The sequence below is a fragment of the Pteropus alecto genome, unplaced genomic scaffold, assembly GCF_000325575.1.
Source record: "Pteropus alecto unplaced genomic scaffold, ASM32557v1 scaffold73, whole genome shotgun sequence".
Classification (NCBI taxonomy): domain Eukaryota; kingdom Metazoa; phylum Chordata; class Mammalia; order Chiroptera; family Pteropodidae; genus Pteropus; species Pteropus alecto.
This window is the reverse complement of record NW_006436284.1, coordinates 3,752,178-3,773,760: the sequence shown is the minus strand read 5'-3', so window position 1 is coordinate 3,773,760 and position 21,583 is coordinate 3,752,178. Positions and strand designations below refer to the sequence as shown.

Here is a 21,583-nt window from a genome sequence, read left to right as displayed (position 1 = left end):
TCATCGCTATCAAGTGAAAAGTTTCCATGAATTCACTAATATCACTTACATTTAGTGAATAGTCAGCTAAAACTTGGATTTTTAGTAGTGCTAAATTAGATAAATTTTTAAAAATAGTTACCTTTTCACTGTTTCAAGTTCTATATTTAAGGCTAAACTTAAACATTCAATCTTTTCCATACAACTTCTTGTTCTTTAGACGAACTTGGTAGAATGAAATATAATATAAACACACTTTTAAGCAGCACTTCAGTTAAGAAAAGGCAATAAAAAAATATTTGTAAGTATTTTCCAAATTTGATTTTAAATAAATGAAAAATCATGGGAAAAGTCAGAATACTAAGAGAAGTGGATACAGCAAAACAGAAAATAGCCAGAAGAATTTAAAGGCTAAGAAATATAAGCAAAATCTATGTGTATATCCTATAATCTTCTCATTTTTGTAATCTGTTATAAGTAAAAGGAAAATGCTATATAAAATGAATTAATAAAATGATAAAACAAATTTAGACTAAACTTGACACTGATTCTTATACTTTTTATATACATTGCATATATTAATTAAGCCAAAGCTTGGAGTCCTGCTTAAACAAAGGAATTTATAGTGGGAAAGTTTGCCAACATAGTTGGCGTTTAGATAGATTGGAAGTTTTTAGGAGAAAGAATGATTTATGAAAACTGGAAGAAATAAACAGCTCTTATCAATGACAAATGATTTAATTTTGTATGTCTGGAATGGACAGGCTAATCAGATCCCACACAATGAAAAGAAAAGCCAAGAGATATGTTGGTGACCTCTAAGAACATTGCCTTTTGTGAAGGCCTTCTGGGTCTTCAGTTTTCACTTAGGATTTGACTGGACCGCTAATGCAATTCTGTATTATTAGCACCTCACATTTTAGATAATTTAGTGTGCTGGTTTTCAAATTTTAGAAGGCTTATTTAACATAGATTTCTGGGCCCCACCCTGAGAGTTTCTGATTAGTAGATATGAGGTAAGGCCTAAGTATTGGTCTCTCTAGTTCATAGGTGAATCCTGATGCCCTTGGCTGGGGATCAAAGACCACACTTTGAGAACCCTTTGGTTAGTAGAAAGGCATCAACATAAAAATGCAGTTCCCTCCTACCTGTAAAACTGTAGTCCAACTTCATATTTTACTGGGATAGAGATGTTTACTTCATTATCAGAAAGAGTTTCGAGAGGTTCATCACTGTCACTAGAAAATACATGGCACATACGGACAAATCATTAAACCATTGACTAGAGATATTTTTGAGCATTTGAAAGAGAAGCTTAAGTTGGCAAATAAGTAAAAACACAAAAGAGTAGAACTCTTGATTTTTTAATTGGGGTGGAGAGGGAGGTCAGAGCTTGGTATTGTTAAAAGTTCCCAAGTTGATTCTGAAGCACAGCTAACTTGATTTAGTCCCAAGTCTCTCAAAATTCCATGAGGATAAGGATAAGAATCCTTGGGTCAATTCTTAAATACACAGATTATTGGGCTTTTCTCCTAGGAATATAAATTGAGCCCAGGACTTTTGTATTTTTAACAGGTGATTCTTATTTATTTATCACAGGTGAGTACCTTATAAAAAGATGGAAGTAGGGTGACACAACTGAGCAAATCTAAAATCTGTCTTCAGTTTAATAATGGTCTTTCCGTTCTAAGTACTTGATGCTGGTATTATTTATTAAGCATTTATTTATTCCTCCAATTTTAGTTATCATTTCAATTATATATTATGTAAGCACATGCATATATGTGTATACACACATATACACATACACATATCTCAAAATCTCCTGTATCAAAAAGCATCTAAGAATGATAGAACAGAGTTCATGAGATTGTTTTTGCACATTGACACACTTTGGGCAAGTTATTTACTCTCTGTACCTTGGTTTCCTCACCTATAAAATGGGGACTTTATTTAAATAATAAATGATGAGTGGTAGACGTAAAGTGCTTAACATAGTGCCTAGGACATAGGAAATATTTAATAGATGTTAGCTTTCATTATTGTTGTTACACACAAATGACTGAAGCACTTATCTAGTATTTTATCTCACAGAATGGCCAATGTGTACATTTTAATGTCTCTGCTTTGTTCCCAAGTGTATTAAGAGGCTGTGTCTGAGCCTTGAGGCAGTGAAAGTAGCCCCCTGCCTTGGGTTACAGATTATTTGTGTGAATCGGTTTTTGTTATGAATGGTTCCCTTCTTTCTCACCCATTTTAAACTGTAGCCAAATTAATCTTCCTAAAAAGCAGCACTCTACCTATGACTTCATATCTCAAAAACTTTTCTGGCTCTTCATGGCCTGTTCAACCGAGAAAAAATTGTTTCATTTCTGACATTCAGTACTTGCCATAACATGGTAAAATGTATACTTCCTGTTTACCTTCCATAACTACTTTATTACGTATTCTCTATATCTGAGCTAAAACAGATTACTCAATATTCCTCCCAATAGATCTAGTGGTCTACATTTGAATTTCGCTCACACTGTATTTTTGCCTAAAACATTCCACCTAACTTTATCTACTAACTCCTCTGTGAACTGCTATCCATCCTTTATAGACCTTCTCAATTATAATCTCCCTTTATAAAGCTATCTTGGGTTCTCACTGCCAAGTAGGTATAATTTCACCTTCCATTAAGTCTCTGACACAAGACTTGTATTTCTCTAATGAATTTTCCTTATTCTACCCTGAATTACAAGAATTTATATATTTGTCTCAGCCCTCTACTGTAGTATTCCCCCCACAAAGAGGTTCATATCTTTATTCATTTACATATTGCCTATAGTGACTAATTTACTATCTTGTCCATAGTAGATTTCAAATAAATATTTGTTTGTTGAATTGAATTGAGCATATGAAATGAATCTATTTATTAATTCTTTATCTTATTTATTCATTTACTCTACATTTATTTGGGTGATTATTAGATGCTAGGCACATGGCAGTTACTTGAGAATAAAGCAATGAAAAAGCTATATCTCAGAGAGCTTATGTTCCATAGAATAATTATACTTAGAAGAAAGTAAAGCCACTATTTTAATTTATTAGCTTTATGCTATTTTTAGTGTATGTATTGGATGTTATCTTTCAGAAGCTTTGATTTATTTGGATACAATTGATTAAATTACAAAAAAGATATCATAAAACTAAGTCTGCCTGATGATTCAGTTGACCTTGATGGGCTGCTAGTAAAAATTTTTAAATTAGCTTTTAAAATTTTAAATGAATTTAAATGCAGTTTGTCAGATATAAGTGAGGAGTGATTAAAACATGTTCTACAGCTCATAGAACCAATGATTTAATCCAGTTAGATGTATTATATCTATTAAATGAAAAATTCTTTAATTATTCATAAGGGTGTTTCTGTGAAGCAAAGTGGTTCATTATCTTCTACTGATACGAAAAAAAAACAAAAACAAAAACCTGTAAGAAGCTTTCAGTGAATCTACAAAGAAAAATATTCAAAATATATGAAAGAAATGATATATATTCATACACATGCACTCATGCATACGTATAAACAAACCTTGTTGCACTTAAATGAATAGTCACATTCTCCATGAGATAGGATGTGTTAAACTGAAATAATATTTTGAAAGTTACCTATGAAATAAAAATATACATCTTTAGTTTAGTGCCAGATAAAGAAAACATTTACTTTGATTAATGTATTCAGTTACATAAATGATATTATCTAAACTCAAATTATGACATTATTTAAGAATTGTAAAATAAAAACATCTCAAAAATAGAATAAGATATGATGTATACATATTTTTCAAAGTGAAATGTAATATTCTTTGAATATTAATATTAAATTTAAATATTTTATTCAAATTATATTAATAAAATAATTTATACTAACCATAAATCATTACCATGAGGATACATCTATTTATTTTATTATATTACCATACTCAGCAAAATCACAATCATAAATAATATAATTATAAAATGATCAAAAATAAAGCCTCTTTAATATAAATCTTCAAATATCAGCAACTATCTATAAATATTCATTAGAGGAAAACACACTTGGTTCCATTAATTTGATAGTATAAAAGTTTTGGACCTTTAAGGAATAACAACAAAAAATAAAACAAAAGACTTTGCTATTTAGAACAAAGCGAATTATAATAACAAAAAGGTAAGGAATTTGCCTACAAAAGTCTGCACAGTTAAAATAATACCTAAGAAAAACTGGCAAATGTTTTTGTTATACTGACTTACTTTTGTGAAATTATGCCTGAGCGTATGTATGAATTATACAATGCGTGACACTTCCTCATAAATACCAACAGGCAGACCAAAAACTCGATTGTTTTTTTGAAGAAATTTGTCAATAGCAGAGTTCTAGTTTAAGAATCCTTATAATAATATTTATAAAACTGTATTTCACATTCTGAAAACTAATCTTGGTTTGTGCTAAATTTGGAATTTGCAAAATACACAGTCCAAAATGCACAATTAATAAAAACTAACTAAAATTTTATCTTTGTAATTAAGTACTAGAGTTTGATATTTGATACTTAAAGCTCTTTTAATCAATTTAGGCTTCGTTCACAAAAAGGATAACTAGAATTCATGGGTCATGAGATTTGCATGGTTATGCTATATTATGTGCAGTTTTTTGGGGGTGGCATTTTCTCCCACATATATCTTGAGTTACATTAAAAAAATTTCTTCTAAAAATCTACAGCTCTGTAGTTTTCTTCTTGCTTTGAAATGGCAATCACAATTCTAGTTGAAGCTTTAATGGGTGGGCTTGAACTACAAGATACAAAGGGTCAAATTGCCAGTCTCTCAATGCACTCTGTTTTTCCTACTTTCCTCAGCCCCATGACTGGCCTGGACATATATATGTCTTAGCATTCTTAATGAATCTTCAGACCTAGGGAAGATATGAGCAGAGTAGTAGGGATGAAGAAGCTGTCTATTGCATGTTGACCTAATCGTGAAATGCTTAAATCATAAATCTAGATCTTGAAGCCAAAGTATATTTCAAGTGAAAAGCCTATGTAAAAATTACTTGAAAATTATTCAGATTATCTTCTTATCTCTCTATTGATGACATGAGACACTTTGATTTAGGCTGTTACCCTAAGCAGGAAGGAATTGCCAAAGAAAGGAAGATATGGTTAATAAATGATTAAGATTGTAATTAATGTCTCTAATGGCTGAAATATAATATAAAGTATGTCATTATTTGTTGAGAAATGAAGATAATTCCATGGTTAAAGTGGTCAAAGGAAGAAGAAGACAGGAATTGACACTCCTTATTTCCATGTCAAATTAGAGGACTTATGAGTGTACTTTCTCAAATGTGATGTATGTTTTATAAATTTGTAGAGAAGAAATGCAATTTCACAGTATATTTTATTTGAGATAGTCAAGAAATAGACTTTATGATGAGGTTTCAAAAGTAAATTGGTCTATCTAGCTAGTTCCATAAATTAAAATGCACATAGAAGAAATTTATTGAATTTGATGATAATTATTGTTATTCATAGTTTCTGGGAAAACTAGTAACCATGCCATGTGCATTAGGGGAAAGGTCTTTTTGAATTCTCATTTGCAAAAAGAAGAGCTAAAAGATTTCATTATAGATTTCTGACTTGGCCATTTCCAGATATCCAACCCAGTTATCATCATTTTAGGATGTATATTAAAGATGGCAGAGATCTATTTTGAAGTCTTATATTATAAATCATTATAACATGAGAAAGAATAACTAGTGGAAGTAGTAGTTCTCTTTTTTTTGTTTAAGTCTAAATCAAGTAAGTAATGTATTTTCTTTTCTGAATCATTTTGATTACTTAAATATTTCCTTCAACTCAATCGTAAATAGAGGAGCAAATATTTATACCGTAAAGCAACCTTCAATGAAATATATGCTAATATCTTGTTCATCATTGTGTGAGATAATTATTCTCTGCTTTTAGGGAAATAAATACTGTTTTTAAAAAGAGATGAAAGTGTTCTCATCACTTCTATTCAACTACTACTAGGAGGTTCTAGCTCAGGCAATTAGATAAGAAAAAGAAATAAAAGGCATTGGATTGGAAAGGATGCTTCTATTTGCAAATGACATAATCTTATATCTAGAATATCCTAAGGAATCGAAGCATCAAAAAGAATAAGATGCTTAGAAATAAATTTAACAAAGGAAATGCAAAACTTGTATTCTGAAAAGTATAAAACACTTTTGAAAGTTATTTGAAGATCTAAATAAATGGAAAGACATTCAATTGTCATAGATCTCAAGGCTTAATATTTTTAAGATGGTAATATTCCCCAAATTGATGTACAGTTTCAGTGTAGTCCTTATCGAACTCCAAGCTGGTATTTTTTTTTTAACAGAAAATAATAAGCTTATCGTAAAATACAAGTAGAAATGCAAGGGACTTGGAATAGCCAAACAATGTTGGAAAAGAAAACATAGTTGGAAGACTTAAACATTTCCTGATTTCAAAACTTATAACAAAGCTACAGTAATCCAAATAGTTGATAATGGCATAAAGACAGACATATAGATCAATGGGATACAATTAAGAGTCAAGAAATAATCCTATGTATTTATGGTCAACTTTTCAGTAAGAGTGCCAAGACAATTCAATGGAGGAACGAATAATCTGTTCAACAAATGGTGTGGGACAACCAAATATCCACATGCAAAGAATGTGGATATTCTTTCCTTACATTATACACAAAAGTTCATCAAAAAGGATCAGACCTAAATGTAATAGCAAAACCATAAAACTCTTTGAAGAAAATATAGGAGTAAATCTTTATAAATTTCAGTTAGGTAAAGCTTTCCTAGATATGATACCAAAAGTATAAATAAAAACATAAACTGGACTTCATCAAAGCAAAAACTTTTATACTTCAAAGGACACCATCAAGAAAATGAAAAGGCAGTTTACAGAATGGGAGAAAGTGATAAGGGACTTGAATGCAGAATATGTGAAGAGCACTTACAATTTAATAATAAAAGAAGACATCCCAATTAAAAAATAAGTCTGAATAGACATTTCTCCAAAGAAAATATACACATGGCCAACATGAAAAAAACTTCAACCATTGTTAGCCATTAGGGAAATGAAAATCTAAATCGGAATGCAATACTAATTCACACTTACCAGGATGGCTGTCATCAAAAAGATAGTAACAATGTGGGGAAACTGGAATCCTCATACATTGCTGGTATGGATGTAAAATGGTGTGGGGTCCACTTTGGAAAAGTTGCAGTTCCCCCAAATGTTACACAAAGTTACCATATAACCCAGCAATTTCATCCCTAGGCTAATATCCAAGAGAATTGAAAACATGTGTCCACACCAAAACCTGTACACAACTATTCATAGCAGTATTATTCACAGTAGCTGAAAAGTAGAAACAACCTCAATGCCCATCAACTGATAAATGAGTAAATGAAAGGTGATATATCCACATAATTGACTATTTCTTAGAAATAAAAAGGAATGAACTACGGATACATGAATGAACCTTGAAAACATGCTAAGTGAAATAAGCCAGTCACAAAGACCACATATTGTATAATTTCATATGTAAAATGTCAGAATAGGCAAATCCACAGAAAGTAGGTTAGTGGTTGCCTGGGGTTTGGGAAGGGCTGTTGCAGATAAGAGAGCAGTAACTGGTAATGTGTACAGGCTTTCTTTTTGGGTTGTGAAAACGTTCTAAGGTTGACTGCTGATGGTTGCATAATTCACAATTTGATGAAAATAATAAAAGCCATTAAATTGTACAGTTTAAATGAATGAATTGTATGGTATATGAGTTGCTTCTCAATGAAGCTTTTATTAAAAAGAGCAAGAGAAATGACGGAAGAGTTTCTATACAAAATTCTAAACCAATCTGTTTGAAAGTTTTTTTTCCTACAGGTCAGAAAAGCCTAACATATAGGAGACTCCATTATGAGAATTTCCCAGCTCCGTTTTATCAGAGAAGTTACTTAGCATAAATTTGTAATTTTGTCTTGGTGTCTGAGTCTGACTCATGCAATAATTGCCTTTTGATTCCAAGAGCTCAAAATTTAAACTTAACCTTCTTCGTTTACATCACCCTAAACTACCATGAAGATTTATATATTTGGCTTTGAGCATATTATTTTTCATATCCAATTGCCACATGTATTTTGTATAATCTGCTTACCATTTCTCCTCTTTTCAGGAAAGGATATCCAACTTTACAAGTGATATTATGATTGGATTCACAACTGTCTTTTTGGATAGCCTAGGAAGAGAAAATAAACAGAATTAGGGCAGACACACAGGTGAAATCCTTGAGTTTGGTTTTCTAGAATTTTCCCAGCTGTGCCTTGGACTCTGCGTTGCTTTTTCTCTCACTTTAGTTGGGAGAGTCACAGCATTCCGGGATCACCTGTCACACAGACCAAAGAAATCTTAAAAAAATTACTTAAGTTAAGGATGTCTAAAAGACAAAACACATCACACTATCCTGTCTAGATCTTCTGTGAAATGGATGAACTAATAGCATCTACCTCACAGAGCCATTAGGTGGCTGGACAAAATAATCCACACATTGTCATTTAACACAACTCTCTGGCCAATGTAAGGATTTTACATAGAAAGTGGGAAATGGTATCTTGATTTTTCTGCATGTAAATTTTTTTAGTTCAGTACCTGCATTACTCCCTCCCTGTGCTTCTCTTAAACTGTTTTGACTTTGTTATATTTATTGTTTTCTTTGACTCAGTCTCAATTTCAGCAGTTTAAAGACTCTGTGAAACATGATTTTGATATATCAGAGACTATTTTCTCATACTGAATCCAAAAAGAGATACAATCTCTAAAGAATTATATCAAAACAAAAACTTTAAAGAAAATCTTGGTACTTTCACTATTAGAGATTACTAATTTTGTACAAAATGCTTTCTGTTCTTTTAAAATCAACGTAGAAAAAAATAGCTCAGTAATATGAAAAGTAGCTTCAATAAATGATTATTACAAGAATAAATAAATAAATAACTAAAAGTTTACCTCAATTCCTGAAAAAATCAGATTTGGAGAATAATGCACTATGGTTCTGGTGTTATAGGCACTGTCCTTTTTATTTTTGACTGTGATGCTAACGTTGAACTTATCGTTGTGGGACCTGACAATAAGCAGGCCTTTTTCTGTGGTGGATACATCCAGGGTGAGGTCTGAGATACATTTTTCCTTGTTTCCACAATCTTTGGCAAAGGGAATCTGAAATGGTCACAGAAAAGCATTTTTCAAAATTTAGTTAATCATTATTGAAAATTACGTATTAATTTGTGTAAAAGAAATGACATATTGAGAAATAAGTTAGGCAACTCACAAAGAATAGATTTCATAAGACATTTTATATTTGTTCCTATAATTTATAGGGGGAAAGAATCAACTTTTACTTTAAGTTATAAATTCTTCCAGTCCTTTGAAGAATGTAGTTTTCACAGATGTTTTTCAATGACTTTAATGCGGTTGAGTAGAACAGTTTCAAAAAGTTAAGTTCTTTAAGATCTAAGTCCATGAGAACACTTTAACTCAACTCCAATTATGAGATTTTTTTATTAAAAGGAATCAAATACTTAGAAATATAATAGAGTTCAGCCAGGAGGGTGGAAAATGGTCAAGCCACATAACTGGGAGTTTTTCTCGACTCTTCTTCATCCAGCCCCTCCTCCTTAAACAGTCCATCATTAAGAGCTGTCCATTCTACCCGTCTTCTAAATGTCTCCCAAGTTCTTACTCGCCTCTGCATTTCCACCACCACCTCTGGTCTCGCCTGAATTACTTTAATTCCTCCTCAAATTAAAGCAACAGCTTCCTAACTGATCTCCTGCAATCACTCTTATTTCCCTCCAATCATCCTTCACATTGCAGCCGAAGTAATCCTTAGAAAAATACAAATCCAGAATTGTCACTGGACCAGTTAATGCCATCAATAGCATTCTATTTCTCTTCAAAAAAGAGTTTAAAATCAGTGCGGTGGCACAAAGTCCTGGATGACCTGGCTCCTGCCAATGCCTCCCGCTTCATCCCATGTCACCTTCTCCCCTAGCTCTTTAGCGAGGCTAGTTTAGTTCCTTTTATGCTTAGAAACACACATCCCTCTGCTTGGAACCCTGCTCCCTCCAACCCTTTAAAAAGGATGAAAATCATCCTATTGACAGGTTTCAACATAAATGTCACAACTTCCGAGGGGTGGCCCTTGACACTTCAGACTTAGCAGGAGTTTGAGCTCTGAGGTTCTCTTCCAGAGTACACACTCTTATTACTATATAATGCTTGTTCTCTGGGTTAGATTGTAAGCTCTGATGCCTGGTATGTATAAAACACTCAATAAATATATTGGAAAGGAAGGAAGGGAGAATGGACTGTAGATGAATGGGGAAAACTGATTCCTCATCCCCAGTGTTTCTTCCACATTCCTGACCCCCTCCTTTACACACTCCCTCACTCTTTCTCAGGACTCTGAATTTGTAAGCAGGAACTGGGTGAACACAGGTCAGTCTCTTCCTATCCATTCCGCACTTGGGGCAGTGGTGTGCCCATGGGAAGCATACATGCTGCTCTACCCCTCCGTTCTGTAAGTTTTATGAGGTGGGCCCCCACGAAGAAAGTCTGAGATTGCCGAGCACTGCTGATGATCTATTTGGTTATTTGTGTCCCAAATCTGGTTCAGCATGAATACACCCATTATATCTAAACCATGCCCTGCGACCTAGTGTTCATTAGTGATAAAAGGGAGTCCTAACTAGCTGATCCATGTCTATCTTTAAACTGGTCCTGAATTCAAGAGAGATAAAAATAAATGTCATTTATAAGTTCCCTTAAACTTCAACAATAGGAAGTTAGAAGAGTTAGGAGAAGTCTAGAAGCATCTACTTATTTTTTAAAAATATAATTTAATAAGTATAATTAATTTAATTAATTTTTAAATATAACTATAAAATATATTTAAGGTCATGTGTGTTTGCGTCTATTTATATATTTCAATTTTTTCCTAATATAGTCAAATAGGTATTCTGAATTAAATATATATGACTTACATGTTCATGTACTGAATTCGGTAGAGAATCATCAAGAATAGGCCCGTTTTCTGGATCGGTAAGATTAAAATCCAAAGTTATTCTTACAGAGTCCCGGAAGTCATGCTTGTCCTAGAAGTCAAAACATAACATATATCATTGGTATCCTATTTATTGGATGTTCTGATCTTATTATGGCTTCCTTCTTCTTCCCCTTGTGGGTCAGCTTTACTGGAACATTCTTGTGCACCTGATATGATGATATATGACCTCATCAGGATTTTGCTTTGCTGGAGAAGACTGCCCTTTTGCCTCGACAAGGGACATAGCTGGAATGCAGAGGTTTCAGAGTATGAATCACCTTCAGCTTCTCAAAGGGGCCTGCTGGAATGACAGACTATGTAGCACCTTGCCATGTCAGCATATACTGCTCTAAGCTGCTGGCCTAACAATATCGTTTTTCTTGAGACCTCAAGTTAAACTCACTGTGTAATACTTCTAGAAAAGTCTCTCAAACTTAGAAGAGCAAACTTCTTTTAAATTGAGTTGCATTTCATTCATATAATATGTGTCTTGAATTGTAAAAATTTTATAATGTTAGATGACATTTAAATAATGTTAATACAATTAATATTGATTATGCTATCATGAGTAACAGCCATCATTTATGGCATGTCTAGAATTATGAGCTTTTATACACATTGTTGAGAATTATTTCAACAATCCTCCGAGATGAATAACTATTATGGTCTTTACAGATGAAAAACTGAGCCTCTAAGAGACTGAACAACTTTGCCAAAATCACTCGGAATGTGGGGAAGCTGGGATACAAATTCCATCCTGGCCGACTCCACAACAAATGTTGAAGTATCCATTAAAATCAAAAGAATTCTGGAAATTTGGAAACTAGTTCATTCTTTTTAATACCAGTGCCTGGACTAAGCTAGATACCAAATATTTGACAAATATACACTACAGTGATTTTTGGAAGGTTAGAGCCAGTGCCACATCTGGTTTCATGTCCTTCAAATTTTATTTAAGTTCTAACTCCTAAATGTTCAGTCGGATGAACTAAATAGGAGTGACAACTCCAGGTTTGTTTTTTTTTCCCATCATAGATTGATCTTAGTGTTGACAGAATAAGTTAATTTTAATATAAGTCATGGGGAATGTTGACTTGAAAATCACTGAGGGAAAATAAATATAGCATACTATCATACATTTTCTGTCCCTTTCCTGCCCCTAACTACAAAAAAAAAAAAAAAAAGAAGATGAATACATCAAAAGATAACTATTTTTCCTTAAGTGATGACAGGGCTCATTGTACTAACACATTTCGGGGATGTGCGGGGACGGGGCGGGGATTAGCCTGTTCCTTTAAAACTCCAAGATTAAGTTCGAGTCTCTAAAATTTCAATCTCGATGACTAAAACCAGTGTTTTCTCATAATATTCATTCTTTTTTTTTTTTAAAGAGTTTAAGAAACTTACCCTAAATTGGGAATGTCCCCTGCATGCACAGTGACTCAATAAAATACACTTAAAATGGTTCAAACTGGCTTACTAGACATTTCTAGAGATAAACAATTTGCTTTCCAAGGCTCCCTCATCCACTAAAATAGAAAGTTAGGTAGCATAAAACCTACAAAAGACAGAAAATACCAGATATTTCCCTCTTCAGTTCGAAGTCAAAGAATGAAATACATAGCTCAGGACAAGAAGAGACTTCAGAAAGCCTATGGCCCAACAGTTCTCTCTCAGTGCATTTAATCACTTATCATCCACATTTGACATACAAGGCAGAGAGAAGTTAAATGTTTTTAAGTTGAAAGAATAAATGAATAAAGAGACAGGTCTTTTATTGACTAGTGCACTGTGCCTTTTATTATTCTATAATAAATGGATGTCTGATAACATGCACAGAGAAGATGAGTTTTATAAAATGCATTTGAAAATTAAAAGATCAGACCTGTGATTTTTCTGATAAAAGCGAACAAAGTTTACTTCATAGTGTGCACTTTGAAATAAAACAATTAGATTTGATTGAATTGAAATGAGACATCTATCCTTTATTCTCGATTTGGAATAAGGTAGCTATGATATATGATTTACTTGCCAACATGTAGAAGAAATGCTTAGTGCATTCTGATTCTCGAACTGTGATGTTTCTTTGAATCTTTCTCTCTTGAGTTCCAGAGAAAAAACTTCGTGATATTTGTCTTAGTGAATCTAGTGTGACACGGTACTGCATATCTATAAAAAATAAAAAAAGAAAAATTGAAGAAATGTTTTTTGGGGGTGATTTTCATATGATCCAGCTCTTTAAATTAGCACTATAGAAGAATCTCTTGGGTAATCAGTCAATTAAAAAAAGTTTCTAGTATTCAGCACATCCACACTATTGTACTACAGTGGTATTTGTAGTCCTAAAAATAACCTTGAGGAACTCTACAGAACTGCTTTCTGAGTTCATTATGCTTTTAATGTTTAATTATACTTATTTTGTAATATATATGTATGTATGCGTGCACACACACACACATACCTACAAATCACCTAATTTCCTCACTATGGCTGTGTTTACTGGATTTTTACTTAAAACATTTTTTAGTCTAAAAGTGTTGGAGCCTTGCTTAGAATATTGATTATGCTATACTTCAATAAAGACCAAAATATACATTAATGAAATTTTACCTGTTTTATAAAAAATGCCATTTTAGACTGTTTAAAACATAATAAAATAAGCTTAATAAAAAAAAGTCTAATAAAATAAGCATACCACAATGAGAAAAACTAGTCAAACTTTATAATTTTCTATGACGGCAACAATATCCTCATTCGACCATTTAGTTAGTATATAGAAACTAAATAAGACTGACATAATGTTACTATGAAAATATAAATCATTTTTCACATTGCTATGCCTTGTTTCTAGTCAGAAGAATATTGCAGAGCATAAATACGCACACAGAGAAAACTAAGAAAAATCAATTTTTTTCTCATGTCAATTTATTTTTATTTGTTTATTTTTAAGAAAAATCAATTCTAAAGATTAATGTTTTTTCTCATTCTACTTATATTTGGTTTGCAGAGTAAATTACTCTTCTGCATCCAATGGCCTTCACAATTTTGACTCCAACATATTTGGACATCATGAAACAAGACTTAGAAAATGTAGAGTGTGGGGAGGAGGGGGGATACCCGGGCTGCTGTGACATGCCTGTGATGTCTGACTCTCAAAAATGAGGGTCACCTTCTGAGTGAAGCAAAGGGATCTTGGGAAAGTGAGAGTGACCCAACATTCACATCCTTTGCAATTCCAGTCCTACCAAAGAGAGGGCATAGAAGGAAGGGAGGGTTCTTTGTGGTTTTCCATAGGAAGGACAACTAGGCTCATTAGAAGCCCGATTTCAAAACACTATCTCTGAATTGGTCTCAATCCCTCTCTCTTCCTCTTTCTCATTTATTTTTTAAGCACCTGATTGTTTACAGTTAAGTGGAGAGTCTGGAATGTTGAAGCCATCACATATAGTTTCTGTTCCAGAATTTTCTGGGTTCCACAACCTATTCCTTCGGCAGCAGAATATTTTTCAAGGTTCAATATGTTCATGGGACAAATGTGATTTGCAGATCCCTATCATTGGGGGAAATGCAACATCTCCCTGAATTTGATCGTGCTGGAGCAACTATATTGTCCTTCTGCCCAAAAGCACTTGTTCTATGTATTACCCTTACCAGCTTCGTAAAACGTGTCTTCTTTAGACTTTAATTTCACATCAAAACACACTGTAGCATTGATACAAACTGTTTCCTTTCCCTCCATGCGACAGTTTTTCTTTTGAATATTTACTTTATTAGGTTCAAAATTCATGGTCACTTTAACTACAGCCACATCTCGGGACCTACAAACACATAAATAGCAGTAATTATTCACACATTTTTGCATTTAATGAATGCCACTGTTTTGGGGGTTCAAAGTGAGCCCATTGAAGGGGATGATTCTTTGTGTATATTATGGGCTCTCGGGACTCCATTTCTCTAGTGAATCTTTTATAAAGAAGAGATTGTATCTGATGTTGGAAGGACACTCAGGTTGCTTTGAAACCATTTTAGGTTTTTGTTTCTAAAGCACAGCAGAATATGACACCCCAAAATATGACTGTAGGAGTTCAGGACATGCCACCCCAAAATATGCTACTTTGGTATACTGATTATCTTGAGCTGTAGGCACTTGAAAAACAGCAAGTGCAAAAACAAGCTTTCTCTGAACACCTTTATCTGCCTAAAGACAGATCCTCCAAAAAAACCCTCAATTGTCATAAATCTCCTCTCTGAGAGTTTCATCGACCATGGAAAATTGACAGGAGAGGGGACTAGAAGTTCACAACACATCCAGACAATCCTTGTCACAAACTATCGTGCCTCCCATCTATTCTTCTAAGAGCCATTCATCTTTCCTAAAAATCTTTACTCTCCCTAAGAGGCCTATATGCCTCCTCCCTTTTCCCTAATAAGATGGTATTTAAGCCTGAATTCTAAGCCACCTCGGGGAGATACTCATTTCTCCCTGGGTATCTCCCATCTATCCACGAGGCATATATGTTAATTAATTCAGGATTAACAGTTCAAACAAAAACTAAATGTATGTACTCTTTGTTCCTGATGTCGGTGACTTCTGGTTTGGAGTCCTTGTTCCCGTGAGCCCTCCCCAAAGTCACAGCCACTGGCTGGCCAGCTTTCTCCTTTCCTAGGCATTGCCTTTCAGTTTCCTTTTCTCTCTACTGTATAGTATACTGTATATATAGTGATATATATAGTCAAAACATTTTTAAAACAATGAGTACTATCCGTGTATGATTCAGTGTATAATTTTTATTTGATCATTAGTTCTGAAGCATTACCCTACATTATGACAGAGTCATCTATTTTCAGGTCTCTATTTTCATTGCAGTCCTTCACAATTTTCTTTACTACTACTCTTCCAGATAGATTTTTGGGAAAATGACCACTGAGATTTCTTTCCACCTAAATTATATTAAATCAATGATTAATTTCATGGAATCAATATGCAGACTTTCCATCCACATATATCATAAATATATTTTATATTTATTAAATCCTTCCTTTTTATTTCTTAATAATGTTTGTAACATTTTTCAAAATTATCGCAAAAAATTCTCATTAATGCCATTCTTGACATAGTTCTTACCATATTTTTGAAATTGTTTGTTAACTAGTTAAAGCCAGTTATTAATGTTATTAATTAATACATTATTTATTAAATAAATTAATAAACAAAATTGAATTAATGTACGTATCTGACCATTGACTAGGATTTTGCAATTAATTGAAACTAATTTGGGGATGTAGGCATTTTAAAGGCTGAGCAAATTAAAGGTTGACTCTACTTGTTCCTTTAGTATAATTTATTTTTTAATACTTATAGACTTCTTCAGCTAATCAAGCTGTATCATTTTTATCTGAATAATGAAGCGCAAAAGAAAATAAATATTTGGTATGATATGAGCCTCGATCACACTGAGCTCTCCAACTATTTGTGAAATATCAGATTAATGACATTCATGTCATTAAAATACATACCAGAAGAGGGCAGCACCACCAAGGCCCCCGATAGTCACATCAGTCAGACCGTCACCGTTTAAATCCATTTCTCCGTGAATAGACTGGCCAAAAAATTTCAGTGTCTCACCATCTCCACCTGATGGAATACGCTGTGAAAATTCCAACCGACAGTTTTTAGATCAGAAGAGTCTCTTCTAAAACAGTTTCAAATAAAGCTGAGAACTTGGATTGGTTAACAAAAAATTAAAATTAAAGAACTTTTGGAAAGCTGCCCAAGAGTCCCCTCATGTGGAGACAAGAGAAATTACTCAGATGTTCTCAAAAGACATCTTTTTATAGTGCAGACAGAATCATTTCAGGGTTACTGACACCAGAGAAGGAAAAAAAAATTACATAACGTCATCTTGTCTAATCCTCAAGGAAAACATTGTGAGTAATTGGCTCTGATTTCTAGTTCCTGTTCAATCCCATTATGTAGAGATACTTGAAGGCACTAGAAACCTTGAAAACACATCACACAAGAAAGTGGGGGAGTGGGGTCAGTTTGGTTCACTGAACCTGGGGCTGGGTATAAATAACATATTCCTTCAAATACATTTTTCAATATTTGACCTTTTTTATTGTCTGCCAAAAATTGTCCTGCAAGTCAAGGTCACGATAGACTCATTTCCACTCACATCTATTTTGAGAGGGCACAAATGCATATGGAGTTGTCGAAGACTGATCTATGCACATCCACATACATGTTTGACATCTGCACTTCCTGACTTAGCTTTGGTTCAAGCTGATAATAATTTAATAGAACTTGATGGCAAGGAGGCAGGACAGACAGACACCTCCTGCACTTGGGGTCTTCTTATCCTTCTATTTCCTGCTTAAAAGTTGTAAATTAAGAAGCCGAATAAGGCAAAAAAAAAGGAAACTTTTTTTTGTGCTTAAATGCTTGTGGCTCACTGGGAAGTATTCCCTTATTTTTTCCGAAAACAAATTAAGAGATGTCTCCTCATTGGTTCTAAAGGAGTTGATTCAATATTATTCTGTATCGTCCCATATACAAGTAGCACCTCTGGTTACCATGGAAATGAGTGAGCACATCCTCACCAATCCCTGGGAAAGCATTTTGCGGATAATTAAAAAAACTCAACTCTAATAATCTCCCTTGTTTTTGTTTAAAGTTGTGTCTTGATTTACCACCATTTTACAAAATAAATTTTTATGACAACTTTACTTTGTTTATTAAGGATTTAAAAATCCTTCTTTTTTTACTGCAAATGACACTCCATTAAGTTTGCAGGATAATACTGAAGGAATAATAGGTAGAACCCAAGAAAAGAATTCTGTCTAGTAGTTCCTAATTCTGTCACAACCTAATGATTAATATTGCTTGTTTCCAGTAAAGTAAATAATATTATGAAGATGTTTAACACTAAACAAATCACTTATTAATTGGATAGGAGTGTTGTTACTGAAATAGACCCTTTATTTTGTTGTTTCGCTGTTAATGTCATTATAACTCTGTGAAAAGTTAAGCAGAACTTCCCAATACATAAATTTCAAGAATTCTATTGACTACAGTACCAAAGAGAACAATCAAATGTAAAATGATTAATGTTTTGATTTTCTTTTCTTGTTATGTAAGTTAGAAAGCAGTAAATTTTATTTTACTTGTAAGTAGTTGTCTAATGCCTAAGTATGGTTACTTAAAAACAATTAAATTAGAAGAAATCCTTTAAGTTATCTAATTTTTATAATACATTAAACACTTCTATAAATTTGTATTTTTCTCATGTAGGAAAAAAATTACTTTTGTGGATTAGAGCCATTAACTGACAATGAACTTAAAACAGGAACAACAGAAATCTTTTGCAAGTTAAGCTTAATTATTCAGGTTATTTTCAAAAGCGATTACTTGTGAGAAATGATAAGCCTTTGGAAACTCAGATTTATTTGATGAAAATATATCAATTTAATTCATAAATATAAATGTAATGCAGTTTTATTATAACAACATGGATACTGAATATAAAAACAATAATCTCACCTCCTCTATTGGCAAAATCATGTATTATTGTTCTCTTATTCAGAAAGTGGTACTCTGTTTAAGATCAGACAAATCGCAGATGATAAATAGCATTGATAAAAAGCTGAAACTTATTGGACTTCATTAACCAATGTCACCATAAAAAATAAATAATTTTAAAAAAAGTGCTTTTTTTTTTACTATTTCAGAAGATCAAATTATGGAGACATTGCAAATAACAGGAAAACAAAACTAGATAAAAGGGTAAAATATGAAACAATTCTTCTATAAAGATAATTTAGAAGAAGAGAATTAGAAATCTAATTTCCCAATAGAGTTAGAAGAAAATTAAATAATTCAGGAAGCAAGACAGGTGACGCAGCAAACCCACTTATCGCTCAAGGGTGAGAATCTGTAGGTTTAACTTCTTACTTGTGCATACTCTTTTCTTATAGTCTTGCCACTTCCATGATAAATGTACACGGCTCCCCCGTGATCATCTTCCAGGGGAGCCCCTATCACGATGTCATTAAATCCGTCAAGATTGAGGTCTTTTACGGCAGCAATAGCTGTTCCAAAACGAGCTCCGCACGGCTCATTTTTGTTTTCTTTTGTGCATGAATTGTGCTTCAGAGATGAACAGCAAGTCTGCTTAATGGGTTCCAGGCTCATTTGATATTCAAACCTTGTCTGGAAGAAAGATAAACAGGATACTTATGGATTTCTATCATTACTATGGCAGAGCAGGATTTTTAAGTGCCTACTGAATCGGCTCTATTAAAAACCATTTGTACATCAACGGTAAAGTCTGTAAAATTTCTTAAACTGTGCTTATCTGAGAGCAAAGTTAGAAATTTTAAAGAACAGAAAGTAAAAGTGTGGGAAAAAAGACATATTGAGGATTTTGATGGATTCTCTTTTTTAATGCAATCGAGTGAGTGTTTAACTCTCAGCATCTTTTTAAAGCTGAAGAACTGAATTTTTGAATCCTCAGTTTGTGTCACTATCCTATCATCACTCAATATTGTGCTTCTTTGAAAAGCCTCTATATCTTTTCTCTTATAGAGAAAATTTACTCTGTTCAAATGTAAACTCTTCCCAAAACTATCAAGAGTAAAAAAAGCCAAAAAAAGCCAAAAACTCAGCAAAGGCCAGAAAGTATTAGCAACAATGGACAGGAACACACTTTTTTGGGAAAAACAGAATGGGACCAAAAAATGTTGACAGAAGGACCCCCCACCCAACAAAAGGAGAGAGAAATAAAATAATTAATATAGAGAGACTCTAAAAATTTTAAAAACTGAATAGATGAATACTGACTTTGGTGTAAACAGCAAAAAAGTCTTCTAATGAAGAAATCAAGAATTATTTCACTTAACAAATGATGTCTAAAGTCAGGAGTGAAAAACAAAATCTCATTCCAGCCTAGTAAAATATTCCAAAGGCCATAGTAGTTTACTGAAAATGTCTGGTGTCATTGCCTTAGAATTCCCTGCTTTTCCAATCTCTTCACCTCCCCCCCCTGCCCCCCAGCTTACCACCCACCCTGCTAATACTACCTATCCTCGAAGCCGGAGTTCATGAACGACTGCCCTGTGAGTTTCTTTAGCAGTTTAGTGAGATTTATCTTTATCCTATATATTCCGTTAAAAAACACTTCACACTTCTGAGCAAAAAAATATCTAATGGTTTGAACTACTTTATTAGAATTTTAAATGTTCATTTAGAGACTGAGAGGTCAGTGGGGGTAAATGGGGCCTGAAAGATCCTTTGTTTCTTTTTCCAAAGTGAGTGAAAAATTAAAACTACAGTATATGTTCAAAACTGAAAGGAAAGGAGAGGTCCTCTTGGATTTCCACCAAACTCACAGTTCCCATTACCTGATTCAGAGCGTACACATACACTCTTCCTTGCTCCTCCTTCTCTGTCCCCATGTACATGGGAGCCCCAACCAGAAGAATGTCAGTATGAGAATCTTTATCAATGTCAACTGTTGTTAAAACACCACCAAAGTAGGAACCGATCTAGAACACGAAACAGAACAAAACAGTCTGATGAACATCACAATTTCTCAAGGAAGCTAAAAACCTGCATTTCTTTTACTTCTACCAAGTGAGATTCAGATGGCAAAGGAAACGAACTATAGAAACTGATGCTACCTGAGAACTCTGATTGGCTCTTGCAAGAGGTTCAATGGCTATTAGTCACGCCCATCCTGGAGGATGAGTAGTGGTTATAGATTCTGTAGCTTGAGAGTAAGAGAAATGATTTCCTTTAGATTTTACCCTAATCTCTTTCCTCTCTATAAATCAGAAGAGATCAGTAATATCACAATGATTTTTTTAAAAAGGAAATAAAATACATCACGAGGAGCTGAATCATACTGAAATACAGGGGCAGTATATTTCTCCTTGTAGTCTTAGAAGATTGTCTACTCAACAAAATGGTTTAGTTTTGTCCCAGCAGCTACAGGAGATAGAAAAATGTAAAAAGATTGCAGAGGATCATCTCCTTGCAGCGATATGTTATCTCTTTTAAAGATAAGAACGTATTTTAGGAAAGTGTAGGGACATACACTATACTTCATTATCAAAATGCAATAACTTTCCCAAATATTGACTGTGCTTAAAATTGATGTTCTTGATAATTCTCTTATTGACACTTCCTGTCTTAGCTTCCATGATTTTATTTTTGCTTTCCTGATTCTGCCACTCCTTCATAGACCAGCCTTCCATTTCATCTTTGCTGGCTCCCTTCTCTCCTCCCACTCCCTAGATTTTGGCTTCTCCTGAGCTCAGACTTGCATTTTTCTCCCCATTCTCCTTACCCTAGATGAGCAATCCTTCCCAAACATTTCCATTACCACAAATTGAACATTTCATTCCATCCTCTTTCTCAAGGATCCAGTTCTACATTTCT

At 33.5% G+C, this 21,583-nt stretch overlaps 1 protein-coding gene across 1 annotated transcript in view; it reads right to left on the bottom strand.

The window, feature by feature from the left end:
- Positions 1-21,583, bottom strand: part of ITGA1 (integrin subunit alpha 1) — a 140,222-nt gene that overhangs the window by 12,153 nt on the left and 106,486 nt on the right. Inside the window, exons 13-22 of the mRNA XM_015589844.2 lie at positions 20,545-20,688; positions 19,097-19,354; positions 16,663-16,793; positions 14,797-14,963; positions 13,178-13,314; positions 11,084-11,194; positions 9,048-9,257; positions 8,200-8,280; positions 3,551-3,627; positions 1,128-1,217 (exon numbers count right to left, since the gene is read on the bottom strand). Of these exons, the coding sequence (XP_015445330.1) occupies positions 1,128-1,217; positions 3,551-3,627; positions 8,200-8,280; positions 9,048-9,257; positions 11,084-11,194; positions 13,178-13,314; positions 14,797-14,963; positions 16,663-16,793; positions 19,097-19,354; positions 20,545-20,688 (1,406 nt within the window). The remainder of the gene's footprint in view (positions 1-1,127; positions 1,218-3,550; positions 3,628-8,199; positions 8,281-9,047; positions 9,258-11,083; positions 11,195-13,177; positions 13,315-14,796; positions 14,964-16,662; positions 16,794-19,096; positions 19,355-20,544; positions 20,689-21,583) is intronic.